The sequence below is a fragment of the Megalobrama amblycephala genome, linkage group LG2, assembly GCF_018812025.1.
Source record: "Megalobrama amblycephala isolate DHTTF-2021 linkage group LG2, ASM1881202v1, whole genome shotgun sequence".
Lineage (NCBI taxonomy): Eukaryota > Metazoa > Chordata > Actinopteri > Cypriniformes > Xenocyprididae > Megalobrama > Megalobrama amblycephala.
Genome location: NC_063045.1, coordinates 48,347,431 through 48,371,170, shown reverse-complemented (window position 1 = coordinate 48,371,170; position 23,740 = coordinate 48,347,431). Strand labels below are relative to the sequence as shown.

The following is a 23,740-nucleotide window of genomic DNA, read 5'->3' as shown; positions in this document are numbered from 1 at the left end:
TCATGAAGCATCGGAGCACAGTGAATCAGTGTATCGAATCATGAATCGGATCGCCGTTCAAACCCGCCAAGCGGCTGAAATCACGTGACTTTGGCGCTCCGAACTGCAGATTCGACACACAGATTCGCTCCGATGCTTTCTGAAGCAGTGTTTTGAAATCGGCCATCACTATATAAATCGTTATTTTATTTTTTTGGCCGCACCAAAAATGTTCTCGTCGCTTTATAATATTAGATATGCTAGATATATTATTTAGTACCTTTTATGGATCTTGAGAGAGGAAATGTCATTGCTCCCTATGAAGGCCTCACGGAGCCTAAAATATCTTAATTTGTGTTCCGAAGATTAATAAAGGTCTTACGGGTGTGGAACGGCATGAGGGTGAGTAATGAATGACAGAATTTTCATTTTTGGGTGAACTAACCCTTTAATAGTTTCGTGGAAACCATGATAAAAAAATTTTCAGGATTCTCTGATGAATAGAGAGTTCAAATGAACAGCATTTATTTTAAATAGATATTTTGTAACACTATAAATGTCTTAAAAATCTTATTTCAGACAGGCACACCACAATTTCTATATCTTTTGTTCTACTCATAAGTGTACAATTCATTATTTTTGAAAAGCTATAAAAATAAAAAATTTAAATACATACAACATACTTGAATTGAATATTCCAGACTCACAGATACATAAAATAAGTCATTGAACCCTAACAATATAAGCACATAATTTAATTTCATACACAATTCTACTAAACTCGTCACCCTAAACCATCGGATATGTTTTTTTATTGGTTTAAAAGGTTTGCGGTTGTAGCTTCATTAATTAAAAGCAATGATTAAAGTGCTTAATTTAAAGTAATATATATTTTTTCTGTTGTATATACAACACACAATACTTTACGTAAACTTAAAAGATAAGTGAAATACAGTGTCTCACTGGACCATATGACACACATACATGCACGCACACACTCACACCAGCTGTGGTTAGTTCATTCAGTATGACCTTTGACCCCGGTACCGGTCATTGATCTCATTCATTACCACGTCAGAACCTGAGACGGGCTCTTCTGCTGCAGTTATTATCCTGTCGTCCATCGGGTTGCCTGCGATTACAGACAAAAAGCTCAAATGTTGCACTTCTTTCACAAAAAAACCTATTCCATCTAATCTGGCTAATGTATAAATATTAATTATTCATATAGCTCCAAATTAAGATTTACTATTAAACTATTAATGTTTAAACACATTAAAGATAGTTGACATAGTTAATGGTAGGTTCTTTTAAATAATTCAAATCAAGCTGAAATCTTAAACAGGAAGTGGAAGTGTGCTTCCATTTAAAGATCAGATACTGTAGCATCACCTGCTGTTTCAAATAGGAATTTCAGGTAATAAATATGCAGAAAGATTATTAACATGGCCTGTTCAGCAGGTAATACTCACCGATGCCCCTTTGCATTTCAGCCAAACTGTCATGGTTCAGGAAAGATAAGCTAGAATTGTTCGAATTTAATGAATGGAATGAAGAAATCTTTTCCTTGGAGGCTTTGTTTATCTTCTGAGTTGCTGTGCGACTCCATTCTGTTGCGTAAAAGAGAGAAGGGCGGCAGTTAGAGAAATACGCCACATAAAAGCAAGTCAGACACGCGCATGAACTTACAAAGGCCTTGTACCTGAGTTTTCTGACAGTCTCAGTTTGCCACAACACAGGTATGTCCTCCATTGTCGTCTGACGTTCTCTTTCATTGCACAATGGAACACAAAGATGAAGAATCCTGCGAAGGGATGGGTACATTCTAGTGTCAACATGCCATCAGAATGCTAAAAATAAACCCTGACAAGTGTCACCTGATCATATAATGGATTCCACAAAGGAACTTTGACACTGTGGGTGTTGTTATCTGAAACTATTTAAAGTAGCACCTGAAGACAACAACACCTGACAAATGGACAGTGTTAAAATGAGTACTGTTCAATAATCTGGATTGATTGATTGATTGATTGATTGATTGATTGATTGATTGATTGATTGATTGACAAAAACTGTCATCAATTACTCACCCATCTTCGAAACACAAATGAAGATATTTTAGTGAAATTTGTGAGATTTATGTTCCTCCATTGATAGCCCATGCAACTACCACTTTGATGCTTCAAAAAGTTCATTAAAGGGCACCTATTATGCCCCTTTTTACAAGATGTAATATTGGTCTTGGGTGTCCCCAGAATGTATTTGTGAAGTTTCAGCACAAAATACCCCACAGTTAATTTATTATAACCATTTGAAAATGTCATTTTTGGGGCCTGTTTTAAAAAGAGCTGTTTTGGTGTGTACCACCTTAAATATAAATGAGCTGCATATCCCCGCCCTGCCTTTGGATGAGGGCGTAACTTGCATACCTATGGCAATAAACAGTCGTTAGAAGCAGAATGGCTGAGAGTGAGAGACCCGCTGTTTTGAATGGCATTCAGCCGTACATGTTTGAACCGGAATCAGACCCAGATGATGAAGAGACTCCGGCAGAAGAAACAATTGAGAATGGAGCAGGACGTCTCTGAATGGTTATTTGTTACATTTATGTACTTATAGAGTTTTAATCGCGTCCCCTTTGCAATTATGGATGTGCAACACACACAAACACACACACACACTGTGATAACGTTCGCGCAATTTTTTGAAACTACAAACACAAATACTGTGATAACGTTTGCTAAGTACAAACGAAATTATATTTATGCGAGGGAACGGTTGCATCATGTTGACATTACTTGTCGTACAGGTGCTTATGTGGCAAATGTGAGAAGATGGCTACAGAACCAGAAAATATATGCTGCAGGGAGATAGAACAGGTATTAATTTATTTACATTTGTAATTGTTGCAAAAAAATAATACGTGACATAAAACTGTCTGACGCTATTTGTTGTATCAAAGGTTACAAGACGGATGAAACAACTTCAAGTCACTCCATCATGTATGGTAGACCATCCCGGAATGGATGAAAACATACAGAAAACATACACAGTTTTTAATACAATATCTTTAAAAAAATATATATACGTGTGGATACACACTATACAAACAAGGTTTAAATTATATACACAGACATTCTACGACGACGACAACAACTTTAGACGCATTTGTTATTGAATTGGCTGACATCGACTGAAATGACTATTTGCTCAAAAAACATTAAATACACTTACTTCTTCTGGAGGTGACGTTGGATCGCGAACAGTAGGCAACGATCCACACTTGAGGATTAACTTTGAAGCAAGACCTGCTTTGAATTGACCCTCGTTCTCAAAACAGTAAGTCAAAAAATGATTCGCGCAAACGTAAACGTATTTTGGAATTTTGAGTGGCGCCTTTCTTTCGTAAATAAAATCCATCCACTGCGTTTTCAGTGGCTCTGATGTCAGAAGTAAGTGAAAACTACTATGTTCATTATTACATCCCACAACAGAACACTTATGTTTCTTAGGAGACATTACCGGCTGTCGTTGAAACAATGGAGGATGGTTGACAGATCACCGAGGGCGGGGTCTATGCCAAAACCAGATTGTCAATCAAACCACGTGGGTGGGGCTTAGCGCAATTCTACGTCACAGTGAGAGCAATCTTAGAACAGGGCGTTCTGAGACAGTGCTTATGAATTATTGAGATTGTAAAAAAACCACTGGGTGGATTTTTCTCATTCTAGGGTGGTTTTGCTCACACACTGCCAACACACATTTATGGTCAAACACCATGTAAAAGTGAATTTTGCATAATAGGTGCCCTTGAAGATATCATAAAACAAATCCATATGAATCAAGCGGTTTAAGAACTTTTTGAAGCGTAAAAGTGGTAGTTACGTAGACTGTCAATGGAGGGTCAGAAATCTCTCAGATTTCATTAAAAGGATCTTCATTTGTGTTTTGAAGATGAACGGAAGTCTTATGGGTTTGGAACGACATGAGGGTGAGTTTTCATTTTTGGGTAAACTAACCCTTTAAGCACCAAATCAGCTTATTAGAATAATTTCTGAAGGATCATGTGACACTGAAGACTGGAGTAATGTTGCTGAAAATTCAGCTTTACCATCACAGGAATAACTTACATTTTAAAATTAAATTAAACTGTAATAATAAGATCATGAGCATATATATAAATATGTGTGACCCATGCTGTCAACATGAGTCAGAATGTGCACAGGCTAATTTCAAGCTACTGGCAAAAGAGAAAAATGTAAACTTTTGTCAAAGTTGAGGTTTTCACAAAAATTAGTTCATTAAGCCTTCATCCAGTGATCCTAATGCTCCAAATAGCAATTAAAAATCTAAAAGTATCTTTATTTGTACGTTTTCTGAGGAGCACCTTTCCACTGTCCATGAAAAATTGCGGGTTTTCTGCTCAAGAAACATTTCTGATTATTATCAATGTTGAAAACATATTATCAATGTTGTGGCGTCCAAAGACTCACAAATATGTTGCTTTTTATATTCTTACTGTACTTAGATTAAATAAATTAATTCATTAAAATGTATTAAATTAAAAAAATATATATAATCTGTAAAATACTGAATTTATATTACATGTATATTTTTATGTCCAATTTAAATGTTAGATATAAAGAGAAATATTTTCAATTCAATGAAAATGTATTTGTATTGTGATTTCACAAAAATGTTTGTTCCACAGTGGGTTTACAGTTATCTTTGACGATCCTACAGAACATAATTTGAAATAAAAAAAAAAAAAATTTCCCTCAAATTTTCAAGTTTCTCAAAAAATTCTTGCGGCCCCCTGAGGGTACCCAGAACCCAGTTTGAAAGCCACTTTTAAGAAATTAAACTGAGTCTTCCAAAACAGTAGTGCAAATTGGAACTAACCTTGTAAAGTGTTAAAAATGGCAAACAGGTACATGAAGGCCAGGTTAACAGGACCCCAGGCGAAGAAAGCGAAGCCCCAGGTGAGGCCCAGAAGCACGGTGAGTCCAGCTACACTGCGCACCTCGTGCCAGCCGCTGCGATTCTGCACGTTGTGAGGGTTCTGTTTCTTAATGCGGCACAGCTGGATCATCACCACAATAAACATGGCGAAGTTCAGCAGGAAGACGAGACAGAAGTACCCCACCACGGCAACATAGAAGACAATGTCGTTTTTGATCCAGCAACTGTAGGAAAAAAGAAATTGTATAATATCTGTGTGAGAGAAAACTGTAAGGTTTCCTTAGTCTGGAAGAGGGAGGTTTAATTTAACACTAAAATAATAAATATAATTTATACAGTGTATATATATATATATATATATATATATATATATATATATATATATATATATATATATATATATATATATATATATATCAACTTAGTGCTGAGAAATATAGGAATTGTTACTCACAAATCATTTGTTACTCCATTTGCATACCTCCCATATGTCACAAGGCCATAGTTGTCTTTGTTAATGGCTATAACGATTATGACTACGATGAGAGGAATGCCTTTAAAGAAAAAAGAATTATGAGGTCATATGTCCTCAGACAGACAAAACAATTTGAACAAAGCAGTCTTTAAAACTTATAACATGAAAGTAACAGATCAGTCACGTACCCCAACCAGCAAATCCGATCTTCACCATAAAGCGGGAGATGTAGGTGTTGAACACCTTCACGATGGCCAGGTACATGTGGACGGCCTCCAGTGCCATCCAGGTAAAAGACGCCAGAAGAAAGTAGTGCAGGAAAAAAGCAGTGGAGATGCAAAGACCCACGGCATCTGGGTACAGAGCTAACCAGGCGTCCAATAGGAACACCAGGTTGAGCAGCAGCAATGCCAAACACAGCTGAATAAGGATCTTGGACGGGATGTCTTTGCGCAGTTTACTGCAGAGACATTTTAAAAAAAGTTAATGTTTATACATACACTACCATTCAAAAGTTTGGAGTCAAAATGAATAATTCAGTAAGGATGCATTAAATTGATCAAAAGTGACAGTAAAGACAAAAAAATATTTGAACTTTCATTTGAACTTTCTGTTCATCCAAGAATTAAGAATCACTGTTCCACAAAAATATTAAGCAGCACATTGTATGTATTTTGATGTGAATGTATCTTGAACAGCAAATCAGCATATTAGAATGATTTCCGAAGGATCATGTGACACTGAAGACTGGAGTAATGATGCTAAAAAAAAATTAAGCTTTGCCATCACAGGAGTAAATTAAAATGTAATATATATATATATATATATATATATAAAGAAAAAATGGGTATAAAAATAATTAAAAAGCTTACTGACCCTAAACTTTTGAGCGGTAGTCTATATTGCAATTATGGTCTTATGTAAAACCAGGCATTAACGTTTTGGCTCACCAGCCACTGTGGCTAGTGGTTTTCCAAAGTTACTAGCCACTCAGCATTTTCACTGGCCACAATTTTGACAGCGATACTATGGGGAAAAACTGCCATATAGACATTTTTAATATTATCTCATAATTTGGCAGCGGGTATATTAGGCTGCTGTCACTTTAAGACCTAATGCACAGATCCATTATACTGTTACACATGCGTTTTCTTTCTCAATCGTTTACGTTCACTTAAAACATAACTGACTGTGTCTGGCATTTTGAAATCTTTTTGTCAGTATTTGACTGTTTAAGTGCAATAAGCAGCAAAAAAAGAACTCAATTTAGTACTGAGAGGTGCGCTTTGGGTGTGAGCACAAAATCTGAATGAATGGGTAAAAGTATGCGCAATATGTGCAATACCACAGTGAAATTCAAGCCCTGTAACACCAACAATATTCATCTGGAGCAAATGAAACGAGTGTGTCAACTCGCTGTCGGAGAGATGAGAGATTGAGAAAGCGCAGCTGGTATCTGGTCTATCTATTCTGCGGAAAATGAGTATTGGAAGCGTTTCAGATATTTCCGTATCAATATGTATCGAAAAATCTATATTTTTGACAACACAACATTGTACTTAGTTTGTTATTTCAGATGACTTTTTAAAAGACTACAATTCTAAAATGAAAATATATTATATACAGTATAAAATTCACCCTGACAAAGTGACGGCATTACACGCCACTCCTGAAATCCACCCGCATTTGGCGGGTGTTAATGTCAAGCCCTGTATGAAAGATATTAAAGTAAATACATAAAAGTAAAGGAGAAGTTAAATGGCGAATCTTCATTAGTCAAAAGGATCCTTACCCAAAGGCCAGATAAGTGAGCAGGGTGATAGACAGGAAAATAGCCGAAATGCCACAGCCGATGTATGTAATGTATGTCAGGATGTTGAGATGCTCTTCAGGGATGGGAGTCTTAGAAATGTCCTGTCAGGGAAAATTTAACCAAACACAATTACGGCATCCCAAAGAATCTAAACGTCATTTTAAACAAGGATATGTCAAGTGATGTCAATTCTTTGTGCTGTAACTCACTAGCAGAATACCGAAGCTGGTAAGGTGATTGCAAGCGCACTGTGTTTCTTCAGCAGAAGAGTTAAGCACACGGCACCCGGAAGCATTCCAGCCGCCCGAGCCACCTGCAAACAGGTAACCATGGTTTAAAACACACAAATTCAAACCAACAAATTAAAAAAATGTAAAGAAGAGAACGTTAAAACACAACTTTTACCATTAAAGCTAAAGTCCCAGAATACACAGGAAGCTACATAGTTAGCCTGTGGAGGAAGAAAAAGAGAGTAAGACAAGATAACAACATTGTATTGAAGTACAGATCTGTTATTAGCTGTGTCCCAATTCATCCTTCAAAAGACACCGAATTCAAAGGCCACACCTTTGAAGTCAGAGAAGGTCGGACTGAGCGTTGTCAAACGGGACGGTCTAGCCTACATAGGACTGTTCTTGCCGCCTAGCAACTGTGACAGCTGCTTTGATTAGCGACAGTAACATTTGTACTGGACTTCTTTTTCTTTAGTTATATTCAACTTGTCCGAAAACAAAAAAGGGTTCACTACCTGTCTAAATATGTTCAGCCTGTTCAGCTTTAATTCTGAGTGATATTAAAGTTATGTATTTTTACCGGAATGGGTTCTGTGTTTCGCAGGGTTATCAGCACTTCCTTCTGTAGACCTGAGATGCTCAGGTTAGCCACACTGCTACCCAAAATCCCACTGTTTAGTTTACGGCTTCCCAGTAATTTGTCCTGTATTTGGGAGAAATACAAAAAAAGAGTTCAGATATTGATCAGATATTGATTCAGCTGAATTAAATTAAAGTTTCCTATGTAGCGCAATAGCTACAGCAATACAAGCAGATCTTGTTCTGAGATGTGCGAGCAACATAACGTCTAGATTTTGTCATAGATCATATCAGTTCACACTACACCATTCAGCTATTTCAAATATGAGACAGTTATTTTAACAGAAAGCAAACTAATTTGATTCAAAAGCATTGCTCTGTATCAGAAGGAGCGCCCAGACCTGGAAGAAGGTGCTCTTCTGGAAGAAGTTGAACTGGACTCTGGATGCGAGCTGCTGCTGTTCAGCCGTGAGGTTCTGCGTGAGGGACGCTGGGAGGGTGACTGAACCCAGAGGAGTGGACCCAACCCTAACCACAATGTCTCTGGACTGGGCGTCAGTCTTACCGGGGTTACTTCGAATCTGTAATGCCAAACACAGCATAGCCAAATCAGGTATTTTGGACTCATAAAAATCCAAAACATTTTACTCATCGTATAATAATAGCAGATAACCCGGTAAAGGCTATTCCGAGTTCCTCGAATTAAATTAAATTAAATTAAATTTAATTTAATTAAATTTAATTAAATTTAATTAAATTAAAAATTATTTTTTTTTATTTAATTTAAAAGTTTTTTTTTTATTAATTTAAAATATAAATAGTAAAGCACTTTTCAAAAACTACAAGAGTTATACAATTAAAAGAAACCCATAAGAAATATATATATACTTTATTAATAATAATAATAATAATAATAATTTTTTTTTTTCAAGCAAATCAAACCAGAATTGGTATATTGTCTCTATATGCATTGGTATTTGTTATCTGTATCTGTATTTTTTTTATATATATATTCTACATTACAGTCAGTAAGATGAATTGAAATGAATGATGGAGATGTTACCTGCAGGTTAGATGATTCTGCTAAGGAGAAGGACGTCTCCTGAAAGTTGGCCCCATCGACTTTCTTCACTCCCAGAGCCAGTGATTGTGAAAGCACTGACTGACTCGTCCCTGATACAACTAGTTTAAGACCCACTGTGTCCACAACCTTAATGGCCCTAGTAACCAGAGGCAAACAGATTTAGTGTCAGCCAGACTATGTTTATTACTGTATTCTGTTTAAGACCCACTGTGTCCACAACCTTAATGGCCCTAGTAACCAGAGGCAAACAGATTTAGTGTCAGCCAGACTATGTTTATTACTGTATTCTATGTACAGCTGAAGAAAAAGTGAATAGTTAATGTATAGGTAAATGTACTTTCTAGGTTGACATTATAAGACTTCAAATAATGCATCTCACCTCTTTGAGAAAGGAGTGATTACAGCTACAGGAACATCAAGGAGGTTGTTGACAATATTGACGGAAGTGTTTGCCACAGCCAGGCTGACATTGGGTCCAGACAATAGTGACTCTAGTTGTGATAAAAGCTTGTCCACCTGAGTGGCATTTAAAGATGAGGCATTCGCACTCAACTTCAACAGTTCATCAGCATCTAATGTCCCTGATGTGGTCGAGGACATGAGGAAAGGGAGAGAAAGAGATAAAAATTCAGCTGATTTATGACAGCAACATGGTGAATATCTTGAAATCTCTCAGTTTTTTCATTACTGTAATGCAAGAAAAACATTTAATTTGCTTATTTGTCATATATTTGTATATATATTATATTAAATGTATAATTAAATAAAGTAAAAAAAAATATATTTATTTTTATGCATCAAATTTGGCTCATGCCATTACAATGTCACAATTTTTTTTAAAACGGTGTTCTAAAAACAGACTTGTATGAATGAATGCATGAATGAATGAATACATATCCTACTGTGTTTAATTACCTGAGGTTGTTACATTCGCAGGTAAAGTTGTTACATTCACAGGTAAAGTTGTTACATTCACAGGTAAAGTTGTTACATTCACAGGTAAAGTTGTTACATTCACAGAAGTCGACACCACTATGACTGTAGAGTTGATGGTTGTGTTTGAGAGTGAGGTACTTGTGAAAGATGGAGGAGTTGTGGTGATGTTTTGGGCTGGGGTTGTAAATAAATTACAACTGTCATTTAGGGGAATGACTGTATTGCCCACTGAGCTGTACATTGAATAATAAATAAAAAGAAAAAGCATTGTTAAAAACATTAATTGTGTGTTTTTATTAATTTTATATTATTCACATTGTACACATGCACAGATATATGTGTGTGTGTGTGTGTGTGTGTGTGTGTGTGTGTGTGTGTGTGTGTGTGTGTGTGTGTGTGTGTGTGTAGGGGAGTGCGGGGTACAACCAAACGCTCAGTTTGTGTAAATGTACTTGGGTTCAGAAAATTTCTTTTGCTCCACATTAATTTCACACGTGTCTGGTACAAATATGTGGCTTTGTTTCATTAATATAGTGTATACTTTTTTCTTTATTTACCCCAAAAGAAGGGAAGGGAAATGTGACAACATGACCCATAGGTGGGGCACACTGTAACATGTGATGGGGCAAGTTGTAACATGACCATATGACAGCTAAAAATGTTATCTGATTTAATAAAAAAAAAAATAGACATGACAGACTAAAATATTTTGTCAATAAAAGACAATTTTTTTTTTCATGTAAAATAATGGCATTTTTTTGGAAATTCAAATTTAAATATTAAATTTACATATTAAAGATCCCGACTGTTACGTAACAATCGGTGTTATGTTGAGATTCGCCTGTTCTTCAGAGGTCTTTTAAACAAATGAGATTTACATAAGAAGGAGGAAACAATGGAGTTTGAGACTCACTCTATGTCATTTCCATGTACTGAACTCTTGTTATTCAACTATGCCAAGATAAATTCAATTTTTAATTCTAGGGCACCTTTAAGTAAAGATTTTTGAATTTTGACGCAATTTTTTCTCTATATATTGTCAATATGGCAACTAGTAAATATGCTAAGTTTCATCATGCTAGCGTGTGTGGAAGTATTTAAACCATGTCTGTTACAACTAACCCAGCGTTAGTTTGTGCTCTGCGCTCCCCTATTACTTGTATATTACTATATTATATGTATAAAACAAATAGCAAATATACATATACCAACATATATGATGCATTAAATGCAAAGACAAGCATTGAGGTGGCTCTACTAACCAGTATTCATTAAAGTTTTCTCGGTTTGACTCCATACAGAAGACTTCAGAACTGAAATTTCCACTCAAAGATGGCTGCCATGTGAGAGCTTGTTGTAAAGGATCCGAAGAAGTATTATAGCAGATTGCTGAAAATTAATATAACCATATCATCAGATATATTCAGATGTACATTAGATATCTACAGATATTTACAGAAGACACTTACCCACTCTGCTCACAACTCCGTCAAAGATCACAGAGTCATTATGTGGTTGTAAGATGGCCTCTAGAGCCGTCCGAATATCACACACGTCCATAGCTGTGTCTAGTTTAACTATAATTTTACAAAAGGGCATCCTGAAGAAGAAGTAGTGCATTAACCACCCATCAACTTTAAAACAAACTTTACAATAACATTATTCTGCAAGGAGACTCGACTTACTTTACGTTGTTTTCACAAATCACTCGTTTGTTCTACAGGAATCAAAATTGCAAATAGTTAGGGCATCTGAACTATTCTAAGGCTGAAAAACATCTAATTTTCATTAATGATATAAAGATATCTTACCTGAATGTGACTTATAAAAGTTTTTGAAATGTTACAAACAGCTCTAAAATGGAGAAGAGAAAGAGGAGTGTTAGGGTGCGTTCACACTTGTCATGTTTGGTTCGATTAAAACGAACCCTGGTGCGGTTGCTCGGTTAGTGCGGTTCATTTGAACATATGTGAACGCTGTCATCCAAACCCTGGTGCGCACCAAACAAGCGGACCGAGACCGCTTAAAAGATGGGTCTCGGTCCGCTTCCAAACGAACTCTGGTGCGGTTCGAATATGAACGCAACACGGACCAAAGACATGTAACCGAACCAAAAACAGGAAGACGAGACCCTAAAAAGGACAGAATCATCGCGCATGTCGGTTTTTCTCGCCATAGTCGCGAGTTTGCCCATCACAGGCATCAGACGCGCGTCTCCATGCAGCAAATCACATGTGTGTGTGTGTGTGTGTGTGTGTGTGTGTGTGTCTCGGATGGATTCCCGCCGGTGTTTTGACTACTTTAACTTACACATTTTATAAGCTCTTCACGAGTTCCCAGCTGGCCAAAATACCATCACATGCAGGCTACACACCGCTACGCACACACAACGAGCGCATTTACCTCAGCAAACAGCATTGTTTTGGATGTTCGGTAAATTCAGTCTCAAAATAGGCAATACGTCATAAAATCCGACCAATCAGGTTGTGAATGTATCCCTATGCCTTAAGGTTCGGTATCTTTTGGTTCGGTGATAAAATTGCCAATGTGAACGCTAACCGGACCAGGACTAAATGTTTTTTTTCTTCTTTGGTCCGGACCAAATGAACCAAACGAACCGAACTACAAGTGTGAACGCACCCATAAAGTAGCCTACTATATTAAATGGACATTTTTATAGTTCCTGTATTGCAAATGGTAGAGTATAGACCACTTTGGAGCAGACGTCACAATGACGTCACTTGCAGCTGCGCGCGCATAGTGGTTGCAGAAAAATAGCGGTAGCAATTGGAGGAAAATAAGAGAATAAGAGAAAAATGTTTTGTTGTGCCTCTGGATGTTGGAATCGGAAATCAAAAAATATAGTCTTAATTTTGAAAGAAAACCATCGTTGAAAACGTCCTTTGAAGCTAAACGGAGACGTTTCACAGACTGGACTGATGACACCTGCAAGGATTAGTCTACTATTAAAGCAGGAATTTGATGTAAACAGTAAGTCTACATAATATTCACATGTGCAGTTCAGAGGACATACATACATAGCAGTTACAGCATTGAAATAATATTTAAACCTATAACATTTCACATAGATAACTTTTAAACAGTCTATACAATTTTAATTTCACAATTCTGACTTTTTTCTTGCATTTGCGTGTTTATTACTCCCAGTTCGGACTTTATTCCTCGCAATTGTGAGTTTATTTCACAATTCTGAGGGGAAAAAAGTCAGAATTGCGGGATAAATTGCAATTCAGAAAAGACAGAATAACGAGTATATCTCACAATTGTTTTTCTTTGTAAGAAATGTGAGATATAAACTCAGATTTGCGAGAAATAAAAGTCAGAATTGTGAGATATAAACTCGAAATTAACTTTTTATTCTTTTAATTCATGACAAACAAAAACAAAACAAAGTTGTACGCCTCAAGAGACTTATACGCTTTTAGCTTCTCCTGAGTATAGGCTATACACTTGAGGTGTCAATCAGGTAAATATATATCTCTGGCCACTGGATGCTTGGCCATTTCGTTTCATCATTTAACCACTGACAAGGTGCTATGGCAAACGGATCCGTAAGCTGTATCCCACTCGGTAATGTTAATTTTTTTGAAATAACAGTGCTTATCGCTGGGTGAAGCTGCTGTGATATGCCGACAACATTTTAAAAAAATAACAAATCAAAATATTCTATAATGTTTCTAAATCTTAACTACTTTGAACCGCTTCGTCGTAACTCTCTAGTCGTACTGGTTATCACTCCCGGGGTTTTCTGCAACCACGATGCGCGCGCATCCCGAATGTTTACAAACAGTAAATAGGCCTATTGTGCTAAGGTCATGGGTTTGATTTTAAGGAAACACACACACACACAATGTTAAAATGAATGCACCACAAAGTCCTTTGGATTACATTATTTGGCAAATAAATTTACATTTTATAGTTTTAGATAGAAAAAAGATAAAGTAAGATTTATCTAACTTACGTCATGTTTTGGCATGCTGAGTACAAAAAATGAGAAATCTGTTGACAAATAACAAAAAAGAAATATCACAAATCATTGTAACTTATAGACTGATTATTAATTCAAATTCAGACATCTGAATTCAAGACTAGACATGTTACTTACTTGGCTTTCTTTGTTGTCCATTACACCAATCAAAGAAATGTTAGTGTAATAGTAAAAATCTAAAATAGAGGAAGAAGTGTAGATATAACATTTACAATTCCTGCCAAATACCCTGCATTTATATTTGAAGCAGTTATTTTGTGACTACTACAGACTCTTTACATGATAAACATGTCTTACCTGAGCCATTGCAGTGTGAAGAACAGTAACATGTTGGTGTTGCTTTAGGGAAAAAGAAAAGAAAACATAATGACACCACCGATCATAAATGTCTAGTTGTTCATGAACATAAATAATCGAAAGTATAATGAAAAACAACAAGATCTTGTCACATTTCTGAGCGATGAAATGTAATGAATCTAAAGTACACAGAAGGTGTATAAAAGAGAATAAAGAAAGCCTTACGTGGGCTAGTAGGACAGACCTCCGGAGCATCCGTATTAAGAGGAAAAATCACATTTGTACTGTTTCCACTATGAAAATATAAAAATGAGACAGGATATAAAGAACACTAAGTATGTAAAAAAAAAAGTATAATTTAATAAAAAATTATAGCTTGTATCCTACTTAAGTAGGAATAATTTGAGCATGATAGAGATACCATCCTTTTCAGTTTGATTCTAAACTTACCATGTGATGTTCTGTGGTTGTTCTGCACTACATACATCGTAATTGAATGATTGATTGCATTTGTCATATTGTCCGGCAGAGATCTGTGTAATGTTATCTGCACACACACCTGCCCAAAAACAAATCTGTCTCACTCAAACATTCATATCTTTTAGATTATGTAATATTCAAATAGTACAATTTATTTGTATTTTAATACAAAATAGAATGACAGCACAAAACCTTATTACTAAGCACTTTTCCATTTGTATACTGAAACAATCATACTACACCTGGTGGAAATTGCAGTTTATCTTAACATTTTAATCAAGATTAAACTCTGAGATCTTGTCTTTTTTTTTTTTAACTATAGTGAATAAACTGTAATAATGAATGAAATTGTTCAGGGTGTCTGAATACAATTTTGGTTTGACAAAAAAAAAAAAAAAAAAAAAAAAAAAAAAAATCTATATATATATATATATATATATATATATATATATATATATATATATATATATATATATATATATATATATATATTGGTGAAACGGTTAGTTCCTGTACTTGATTCTGATTGGTCAATAGCTGTGTTTTATTCACGATAATACATGGCTATCACCACTTCACCCAACGGTTCTTCATCCCAACACCCTTAGCAACCACTCTTAGCAATGTAAACTGAAGCTTACTGTATTGTATGAAAAAGAGTGTTCTGAAAAAGAGATTGAGTGAGCGAGTTTATTAGCGGCATTCAGATTTACCATTTTCCTTCAGGTCAGTCCTATGTTAATAATAAAAAAATCTGTTTAAATGTCTGATGTATTATCTTGTCCTTTTAACAGTTAAGGGGTTTTGCCATGACTGACAGCGCTAGTCAAAGCATTTGTCAGTTGCGTCTTGTTCTGTGTTCACAACAATTCACTCTTTTCAATGTAAAAGTTTTCACTACTGACTGACAGTCTAATGCGTAATAATGTAACTTCTGTTGCTGGTCACGGTCAGGGACTATTTTTTCCGGCGGAAGGAAGGCTTTTAGTTAAAGTTTACTTCATGAAAGTTGCATTGATACATATTTTTGGCTTTAATATTTGTATTGTGTGGTAACCGTTTTATAAAAGCAATAAGGTACTCGAGGCTAGTGCTGTATCATGAATAAGTCACGACTGAAGAGGTTAACAAGGCCCTTCAGCCGTGACTTATTCACGATACAGCATAGCCTTGAGTACCTTATTGCTTACATATATATATATATATAGAGAGAGAGAGAGAGAGAGATGTAATAATATTATAATATACTATAATATAATAAATAAATTAATAAATTATGAATTAGGAGTTAGGATGAATAGATTTTACTAACCCACTCTTTCTATTTGTCCCACCACACGGACCCTGATGTTCGAGTTCATCTCCATCACAGTATTTATAATGCAGCACATATCAAGCTGAGCTCTCAGCTTCAGAAGAATATAGCATTGTGCATTCCTGTCAGAAAACACCAGGATGATGTTAAGCTTATAGCTTATATAACAATAATTTCATCTATTGCCTGAATATGTTTGATATGTAGGAGAGAAATCATGTGATACTGACTTTGTAATATTTTTTTGATCACACGTGAGCTCCATGGCCTAGTAGTGGAAAATGAAAAAGCAAATGTTGTGTGTGCTTATTATATGAAATCTGATGAAATACCAAGATAACTTATTCTGCACTTACTTCAAACAGGCTGAGTTTTTCTGTTACTGAACTGCAGAACAGACAAAAGGAGAATTTGTTATACAACCTGTCAAAGCACAGTAAACCCTGCTGACAGTGGATTCAGCCTCTCTGTCCTTGTGTGAATCAAGGTCAGCGAAATAATGGCAACTGAAAGCTCTTTAAACATCCCCCGTTAAATGAAGGAATTAACTTTGTTACAGCCATTAATGCATGAAAAAAAACAGTTTTATAAGTTAAATAAAGTAAACAAATTACATAAGCATTAGGTTTTAAAGTACTAATATATCCTTAAGTTAGAACATTTAAGTGTATTTATTCTTGAGGTCATTACAGTGTACTGTACCTTTCACTGACAGTTGTGCTAAGCACAGTTGTTAAATTTGCGTCGATCATGTCAGGAAGTGATATTACAGAAATAGACCTTTCAGCCCGAATTGCACATGTATCTAGTTTGCGTCTGAATAGCTCCTCAAGCTGAAAAACACATTGCAGATGTTAAGTACTGCTTTTCAAAGAATGACAGAAAACTGTAAAGCATTTACATAATTTACACTGTAATTGTTTTATATGTCATTCAACTGTCTGTTTTTTTAAATGAAATAAAATTAAATAAAATTAAATAGCTGAGTCAGTATCATTCCTGATCTTACCTGTGTTGTGACATTTCGTTCACTTTGGGGTGTTCCCGTTACCTCTACAGATGTAGTCATCCAGTAAAATACTAATAAAGACCAAAAGAGTCAGTTATGCATTGTATTCCTTCCATTTGACAGTAAAATGAGCCATTATGTTTGTTGAAATTGTAACATTTACCATTTGAACAGCTTTGACAAGGTGTGGGTGCTGTAACTAGACAAGAATAACGTAATATTAGATAAAGTTGGGTCAAATAAGATAGAAAGTGCAAACTGTGGTTTGGTACACACAGAGATAGATCTTTACATTGCATGTCTTACCGGTCGTGGTAAATGTTTGGTTAATGGTTGTCAGCGGTGGTGTTATATCAGTTGTATTGGCAGAGGATGATGGTTCGGGCTGAAGATGATATTGGTAATGAGTCTATTAATGTGGTGCCTGACAGTAGGACGTAAATGGAGCTTTTGTGCTAATAATGGTCTATTTCTAGTACTTACTGTTGCTGTAAATGTGGAGTTTGTGGTTGTCGTGTTTTCAGTGAATGTGGAGATTGTAGTCATTTCAGAAAAAGTTGTGTTTTTAGTGGATGTGGAGTTTGTGGTTGTTTCAGAAAAAGTTGTGTTTCCAGTGGATGCAGAGATTGTAGTCGTTTCAGAAAAAGTTGTGTTTCCAGTGGATGCAGAGATTGTAGTCATTTCAGAAAAAGTTGTGTTTTTAGTGGATGTGGAGTTTGTGGTTGTTTCAGAAAAAGTTGTGTTTCCAGTGGATGCAGAGATTGTAGTCGTTTCAGAAAAAGTTGTGTTTCCAGTGGATGCAGAGATTGTAGTCGTTTCAGAAAAAGTTGTGTTTCCAGTGGATGTGTATGGTGTGGTTTCCGTGGTTCGATTATCAGTGCTGTGTAATTCTGTCGTAAGTGTCATTGCTGGGATTGTTGTGCTCATGTTAGAAGACGTGGCTGTGGTTTTCATTGTTGTATTTAGCACGGTAAAAGGGCTTGTTGTTAATGGCACTGTCGATGAGTTACTGGGCCTTTCAGTTGTAGGTGAATGTGCACTGGTAATGTTATCTGTGGTTCCTCCAGTAACTGTTGTCAAATTTGTGGCTGAAGATAATGAGATGGCAGGATAGCCAGTTGTTGTGTTGATCGATGTTACTGTAAGAAAAAAAAAAAGATTAAATTACATCAAATGTGTATCGTTACAACATGCAGCGTGGTATGAGAATTAGACACCAGCATAATTTGATCCACATCTGATTCACTGTTGTATATATTTATTTTTTTATTTAACTTTGAATTTATGGCAATTATTTCTTTACATAAAAAAATAGACATACAGATAGACAGAAAGAAAGAAAGAAAGAAAGAAAGAAAGAAAGAAAGAAAGAAAGAAAGAAAGTCTATCTCTTCCTTTTTGTCTGCCCATTTAGCTGATTCATAAGTATACGTTAAAATTGGCTTTTGTTTTGTGCCAGACTAAAACATGTCCAGCAGGTTGACTGAGCTATATTTGTATGGTTGGTAAACTATTGTGTTCAATAGTGATCACAGCCCATATTTTAAGTGACTAAGATACACTCCCACTTACAGGAACAGAGAGCAATATTTCTGAGATGTTCCTCTTTATACTAGGAAAGATATGCAGACTGCAGATTCAAACTGATGCTTATACGTTTTTTACAGCCTAAATACATTGACTATGGGAAATATGTTAATATACAGTAGGGTAAAAAAGCGAAACCTGGAAATAAAATGTTAGGATTTAAAAACAAATCTGCAACCAAAAACATTTTAGAGCTATTAATCTCAATTAATCGGATCTAACTTAGAAGTTTTTAAATATGTAATATGTGTAGGTATACATACATAGTTCTATCACGAAACTGATCAGCGCAGGCTGATGGGTCTTAACGCAAGCTGAGGATAATTACAGCGTTAACTACTGGCACAGACTTATTGGTCCATGTCACATCTGTAGCCAATGAGCTTGTTGCTCACAAATTACTATAGCAGTTTGCAGCGCGCTTCAGAGTTCGTCTGGTGCGTTCACACCGGACGCGAATGAAGCGGCGCGCGAGTGATTTACATGTTAAGTCAATGCAAAGACGCGAATTGACATCCTGCGGCACGATTCACGCGAATGAAGCGGCGCGAATTGAGCGATTCGGGCGTTTGACGCGCTTAACGCGTGATTCGCGCGAATCGCGCAAATTGAAAAATCTGAACTTTGGCGAATTTCCGCGCCGCGTTAACCAATCAGGAGCTTGCTCTAGTAGTGACGTGACGTAGCGAGCTGAGGCAGAAATTCGAAACAACAATGGAGGACAAAATCATTGTCGTTGTACATCTTCATACATTTATAGAAACAGAAATAAAAAGGATCGTGTTTGAAAGAAAGTGAGTGAGGAGGTCGGACAATTTGATAAGTTGTAAAAAACGGTCTTTACTCAATTTGAGCTATATATATATATATAAGTTACATATTAAGACTACAAACCAAATAAAGACGACCTATTGAGCTTATTCGCTGTAATGTACAATTATTTCCCCACTGACAAGTTGTGTTTATTCAGAGGAAGAGAGCCCTAGTCTGGGTAAACCCAGCCTGATCTGCCGGCGATTTGATTTCGCTCGGCAACTCAGTCTGGAAACCCGTGCATTCATTTCTGCTGCGCTGTTACACTTTTGCGGGAACCAATCACAGACTGGCTTATCCACCTTGCTCGCTATTGGCAGGTATAACACGATGACGATAGAGAAGCGACGGCAAGCAGCTTTCAAACTCTATCTGATCTAACGTTACCTGTCTCTCACACGACCGTCACTCCAAAATAACAATGCACAATCACAGTGACGCCGATTGTGTTAAGCATTTACCTTATCTGAGAGAAATGTAGCAGAGCGTTGATCCGACAGTCTCTTCATAGGAAGATTACAAACAGCGATTAATGACACACAATGATTCTCTGCTGTTATTTTGGTGGTTTGCTTCACAATGTGAGTACAGGTCTTTTACTTCAATGCCCCTTGATGGTAGACAATATTTTTATTATTTGCTCTATATGTTTCGTCTCCCTGCTTCTTGAATCTCGCGCCGCCTGAGCTGACTGGAATTCTTTTTGGTTGTCATGACAATGACGTAGTTTAGGGCGGCTATATTCCACGTTCATTTACACTGAACCAGAACAGTATCAGAGTCGCCTTTTAACCTCTCGACAATGCTGAATGACTTCTTTAGTTAGCAAACAAATTGCTCGAGTGGGTGTAAATACCGATCACTTTCATGTTTTTTTGCACAACCTGCAAAAATCGCTCAATGCTGATTCAGACACGGTAAACCTGTCTGGAGTTTTCGCATCGCTCTGCAAAGTACGTCACCTAGATCGTTGATCTGATTGGTTGAAGGACTATCCAATTGCGTGACTAATGCTCGTTGATCACGCCTCTTGTGCAGTAGGAAATACATAGCAAACTCCCCAGACCAATGTTCAATTTTAAATTGAACTTGGTCTGGTGATAGCCAGACTAGGAGAGAGCCCCTCTCATGACGCGAATTCGCGTCTGTTGTGAAGGGATTTTCACGCGCGAATGAAGCGAATGTCACGCGCGAATGAAGCGAGTAAACTCAAAATGTTCAAGCGTCCAACTACGCGCGAACAGCCCGATTTATTCGCGCAAGTCGCGTCTGGTGTGAACGCAGCATTAAACCCTCCACCTTCCCCAGCTCCACCTGTATATATCTGCTGTGTGTTATTGATATATGCTATTTGTGCAGCAGCACCGTGTCTTACTCGCAGAATCATATCAGCGCATGTATTGGCAGTATTGGCAGCGGAACACGATTAATCGCATCTAAATTTAAAAGTTTGTAAATATATTTGAGTGTGTGCATGTATGTATGTTGCACTAATTATGATGTAAAATGACTAAGAAATATTTATGATTCTGTACTATTTCTAGATTACTAATCAGATTACCAGATAACCAAATTTGTGACAGTGATCATGTGAATAAACTTTGTCAGATTTCTTCCACTGAGACACAATATCATGCAGGATCACATGATCATATCTGATCATAACTGATAATAAATGTCTATACAATTACATAAATGCAACAAGTTTCACTAGCAGTCTTTTGGACTCCATAGGTGCAGAAAGCAGGATATGAAGACCTCTGGATCTCCATTAGAAGTTACACAAGCCATTGTTTAATGTTACCATATTGTGCAAATAGACGTTTTACCTTCATCATCTAGCTTTGTTCTATAAACTCGCATGTGGGGCAGTATTGTGGCACAATAGGTGAGCAAACAGGAGGACAATCCCAGACATTAAGTAGAGCTGTATAATGATCACAGGTGTGTCTTATACAATCATGAGACTTTACCTGGATGGCACACCAGGAGCAGAACCAGGAACAACACAAAATCCAGAGGACTCCGTCTACTTAATCGCGTTTTTGCCATCTCTCTGAAATATACAGAAAGAAACCTCACTTGGCATCAGATGCAAAGAAATTACGTAAAAGTAACAAGTAATAACTTTCCAAAATGAAGCTGTAGTGATTGTCACACCTGATTGACGCTACACAAAACATCCATTTCATTCTGTAAATCCATAACCAACAGAATTTTAACAAACATTTGCTTAACCTTTTCCTAGTTTGTCAGGAGCTTTCAATGTTAAATCAATAGTGGGTGTGCAATTAAATACAACTGACCAGATCTTATGTACAGTAAAAAGAAAGTGACTGTTATCAGTGATTAGGCATTAGGAGGAAATATTTGATGAATATTGATGAATAGCTAAATTAGTAACAAAGCTTTTTTTCTTCTTTTTTGGTGCAGTGTTTAAAATCTCTCTGAAAAGTGCAAAATAATGCTAAGTATTTTTTTTTTTAATTAATATCATTCTTAAAGGGAAGAAAAAATATTACATGTCTTTAGATTTTTAAATTTGTATTGCTCACCAACACTGCATTTATTTGACCAGAAATACAGTAAAACAGTAATATTCTGAAATATTATTACGATTTAAAATAACTGTTTTTTATTTTAATATCATCATTTTTAATATTATTTTAAAATATAAGTTATTCCTGTGATGTTAAAGCTGAATTTTCAGCATCATTACTCCAGTCTTCCATGTCACATGATCCTTCAGAAATCATTCTAATATGCTAATTTGATGCTCAAGAAACATTTCTTATTATTATCAATGTTGAAAACTGCTTAATATTTTTATGAAAACCGTGATACATTTTTCTAGGAATCTTAAATAGATAATTAGAAAGTTTTAGATAAGTAGAAATAGATAATTAGAAAGAAAGAACAGAAATATTTTGTAACATTGTAAAAGTTTTTGCTGTCACTTTTGATACATTTTATTTGTCCTTGCTGAATAAAAGTATTAATTTCTTTCAAAAAAGTAGTGTATACTGAATATAAAACATAAGCTATTCTATATTTGACAGTATTTTGATTACTAGATAAAGTACCAGCAGTTCTACTAGTCTGTCATTACATAACTAACCATGGAAATTAATTTCATGCTGTTGTCTTTTGATTATATAACTACTTATACTAACAAAGATATACAATTTACAACAATAATAAACAATTTATTTATGACTATTTAATTATAATATATATATATATATATATATATATATATATATATATATATATAAATCACAAATTTACTACTGACACCTGTAATTAACAATAAAAAATATTAAATAAACTCGTGTAAATAACATGACAACCGTCTATAAAACTACCAAACCAACAGATTTGGTACAGTCCGAGGCTCTTTTTTCAGCACATGGCAACATTTTAATCATAAAATGAACACAAAATATTTGATTTATTCATTCACAATTAATATAAATTCATTTTAAACCACATACCTTGAGGATAGTTGTGTAGACATGATTCTGTGCTTCACATCATGATCTGCACAGACGCACCAAACCATGGATATTCTTCTCTCACGCAGAAATGTTTTTCTGTTAACAACCGCAGCCTGCTTTCCCACAGAATAGCCTGCTAAAATGTGTCCTTCCAAACTTCAGAAAAATCTAAAACAGACAAAAGTTTCTCAGTGAGGTTTCGCTGTCTTGTGAAGTGTATCAGTGATCACTGAGTTATGTGCACCACCCACTTTAACCAAAATTTCAACACACACCCAGCCTCCAAAGCACAAGTAGAGCACTTCCCCTCTAGCAAAGCTAAATATTAACTGTTTAAAAAAAAATCTATTAAGTATTATAATAATCAAAATTATTTTAGTATACATCCATTCATTTAATGCATATTTAAAGCATAATGACTTAAATTTGGAATCAACTGGCTTGTTCATGAACCCTGGAGTTGATTAATTTAAAAGACATAATGCTTTTTCAGAATGTTTTTTGAGCAACAGGCAATATATTAAAACACAAAAAATCTTTTTGTGGTGACTGTGGTTTCATTTATCTCTGGTATATCAGTTCCATGGACTAACAGGTAAGGCTGCTTTTAACAGGCACAGCTTTTATTTCAATGGAATGTATAATAACCTCTGTGGGTTTTACGTCAGTTTA

At 35.8% G+C, this 23,740-nt stretch overlaps 1 protein-coding gene across 2 annotated transcripts; it reads right to left on the bottom strand.

Annotated features, from left to right (window-relative positions):
• Positions 1-476: 476 nt before the first annotated feature.
• LOC125262720 (adhesion G-protein coupled receptor G2) lies at positions 477-23,662 on the bottom strand. 2 transcript variants are annotated; one of them, XM_048181566.1, is made up of 33 exons: positions 23,066-23,651; positions 21,545-21,627; positions 17,655-18,310; positions 17,478-17,556; positions 17,335-17,370; positions 17,172-17,242; positions 16,865-16,995; positions 16,519-16,549; positions 16,393-16,430; positions 16,160-16,284; positions 14,818-14,926; positions 14,593-14,660; positions 14,368-14,409; positions 14,188-14,246; positions 14,044-14,081; positions 11,873-11,915; positions 11,747-11,778; positions 11,531-11,661; positions 11,324-11,450; positions 10,041-10,294; positions 9,505-9,706; positions 9,105-9,261; positions 8,443-8,622; positions 8,043-8,165; positions 7,635-7,680; positions 7,439-7,542; positions 7,209-7,330; positions 5,605-5,876; positions 5,396-5,495; positions 4,882-5,165; positions 1,682-1,783; positions 1,452-1,589; positions 477-1,111 (listed from the first exon to the last, which is right to left on the bottom strand). In XM_048181566.1, exons 1-33 carry the CDS (start codon positions 23,131-23,133, stop codon positions 1,002-1,004), a joined length of 4,161 nt encoding a protein of 1,386 aa, XP_048037523.1. In that variant the 5' UTR covers positions 23,134-23,651; the 3' UTR covers positions 477-1,001. The 2 variants fall into 2 exon arrangements, with proteins under 2 accessions (XP_048037523.1, XP_048037524.1); XM_048181567.1 differs by lacking the exons at positions 5,396-5,495; positions 5,605-5,876 and having other exon boundaries at positions 23,066-23,662.
• Positions 23,663-23,740: the final 78 nt, after the last annotated feature.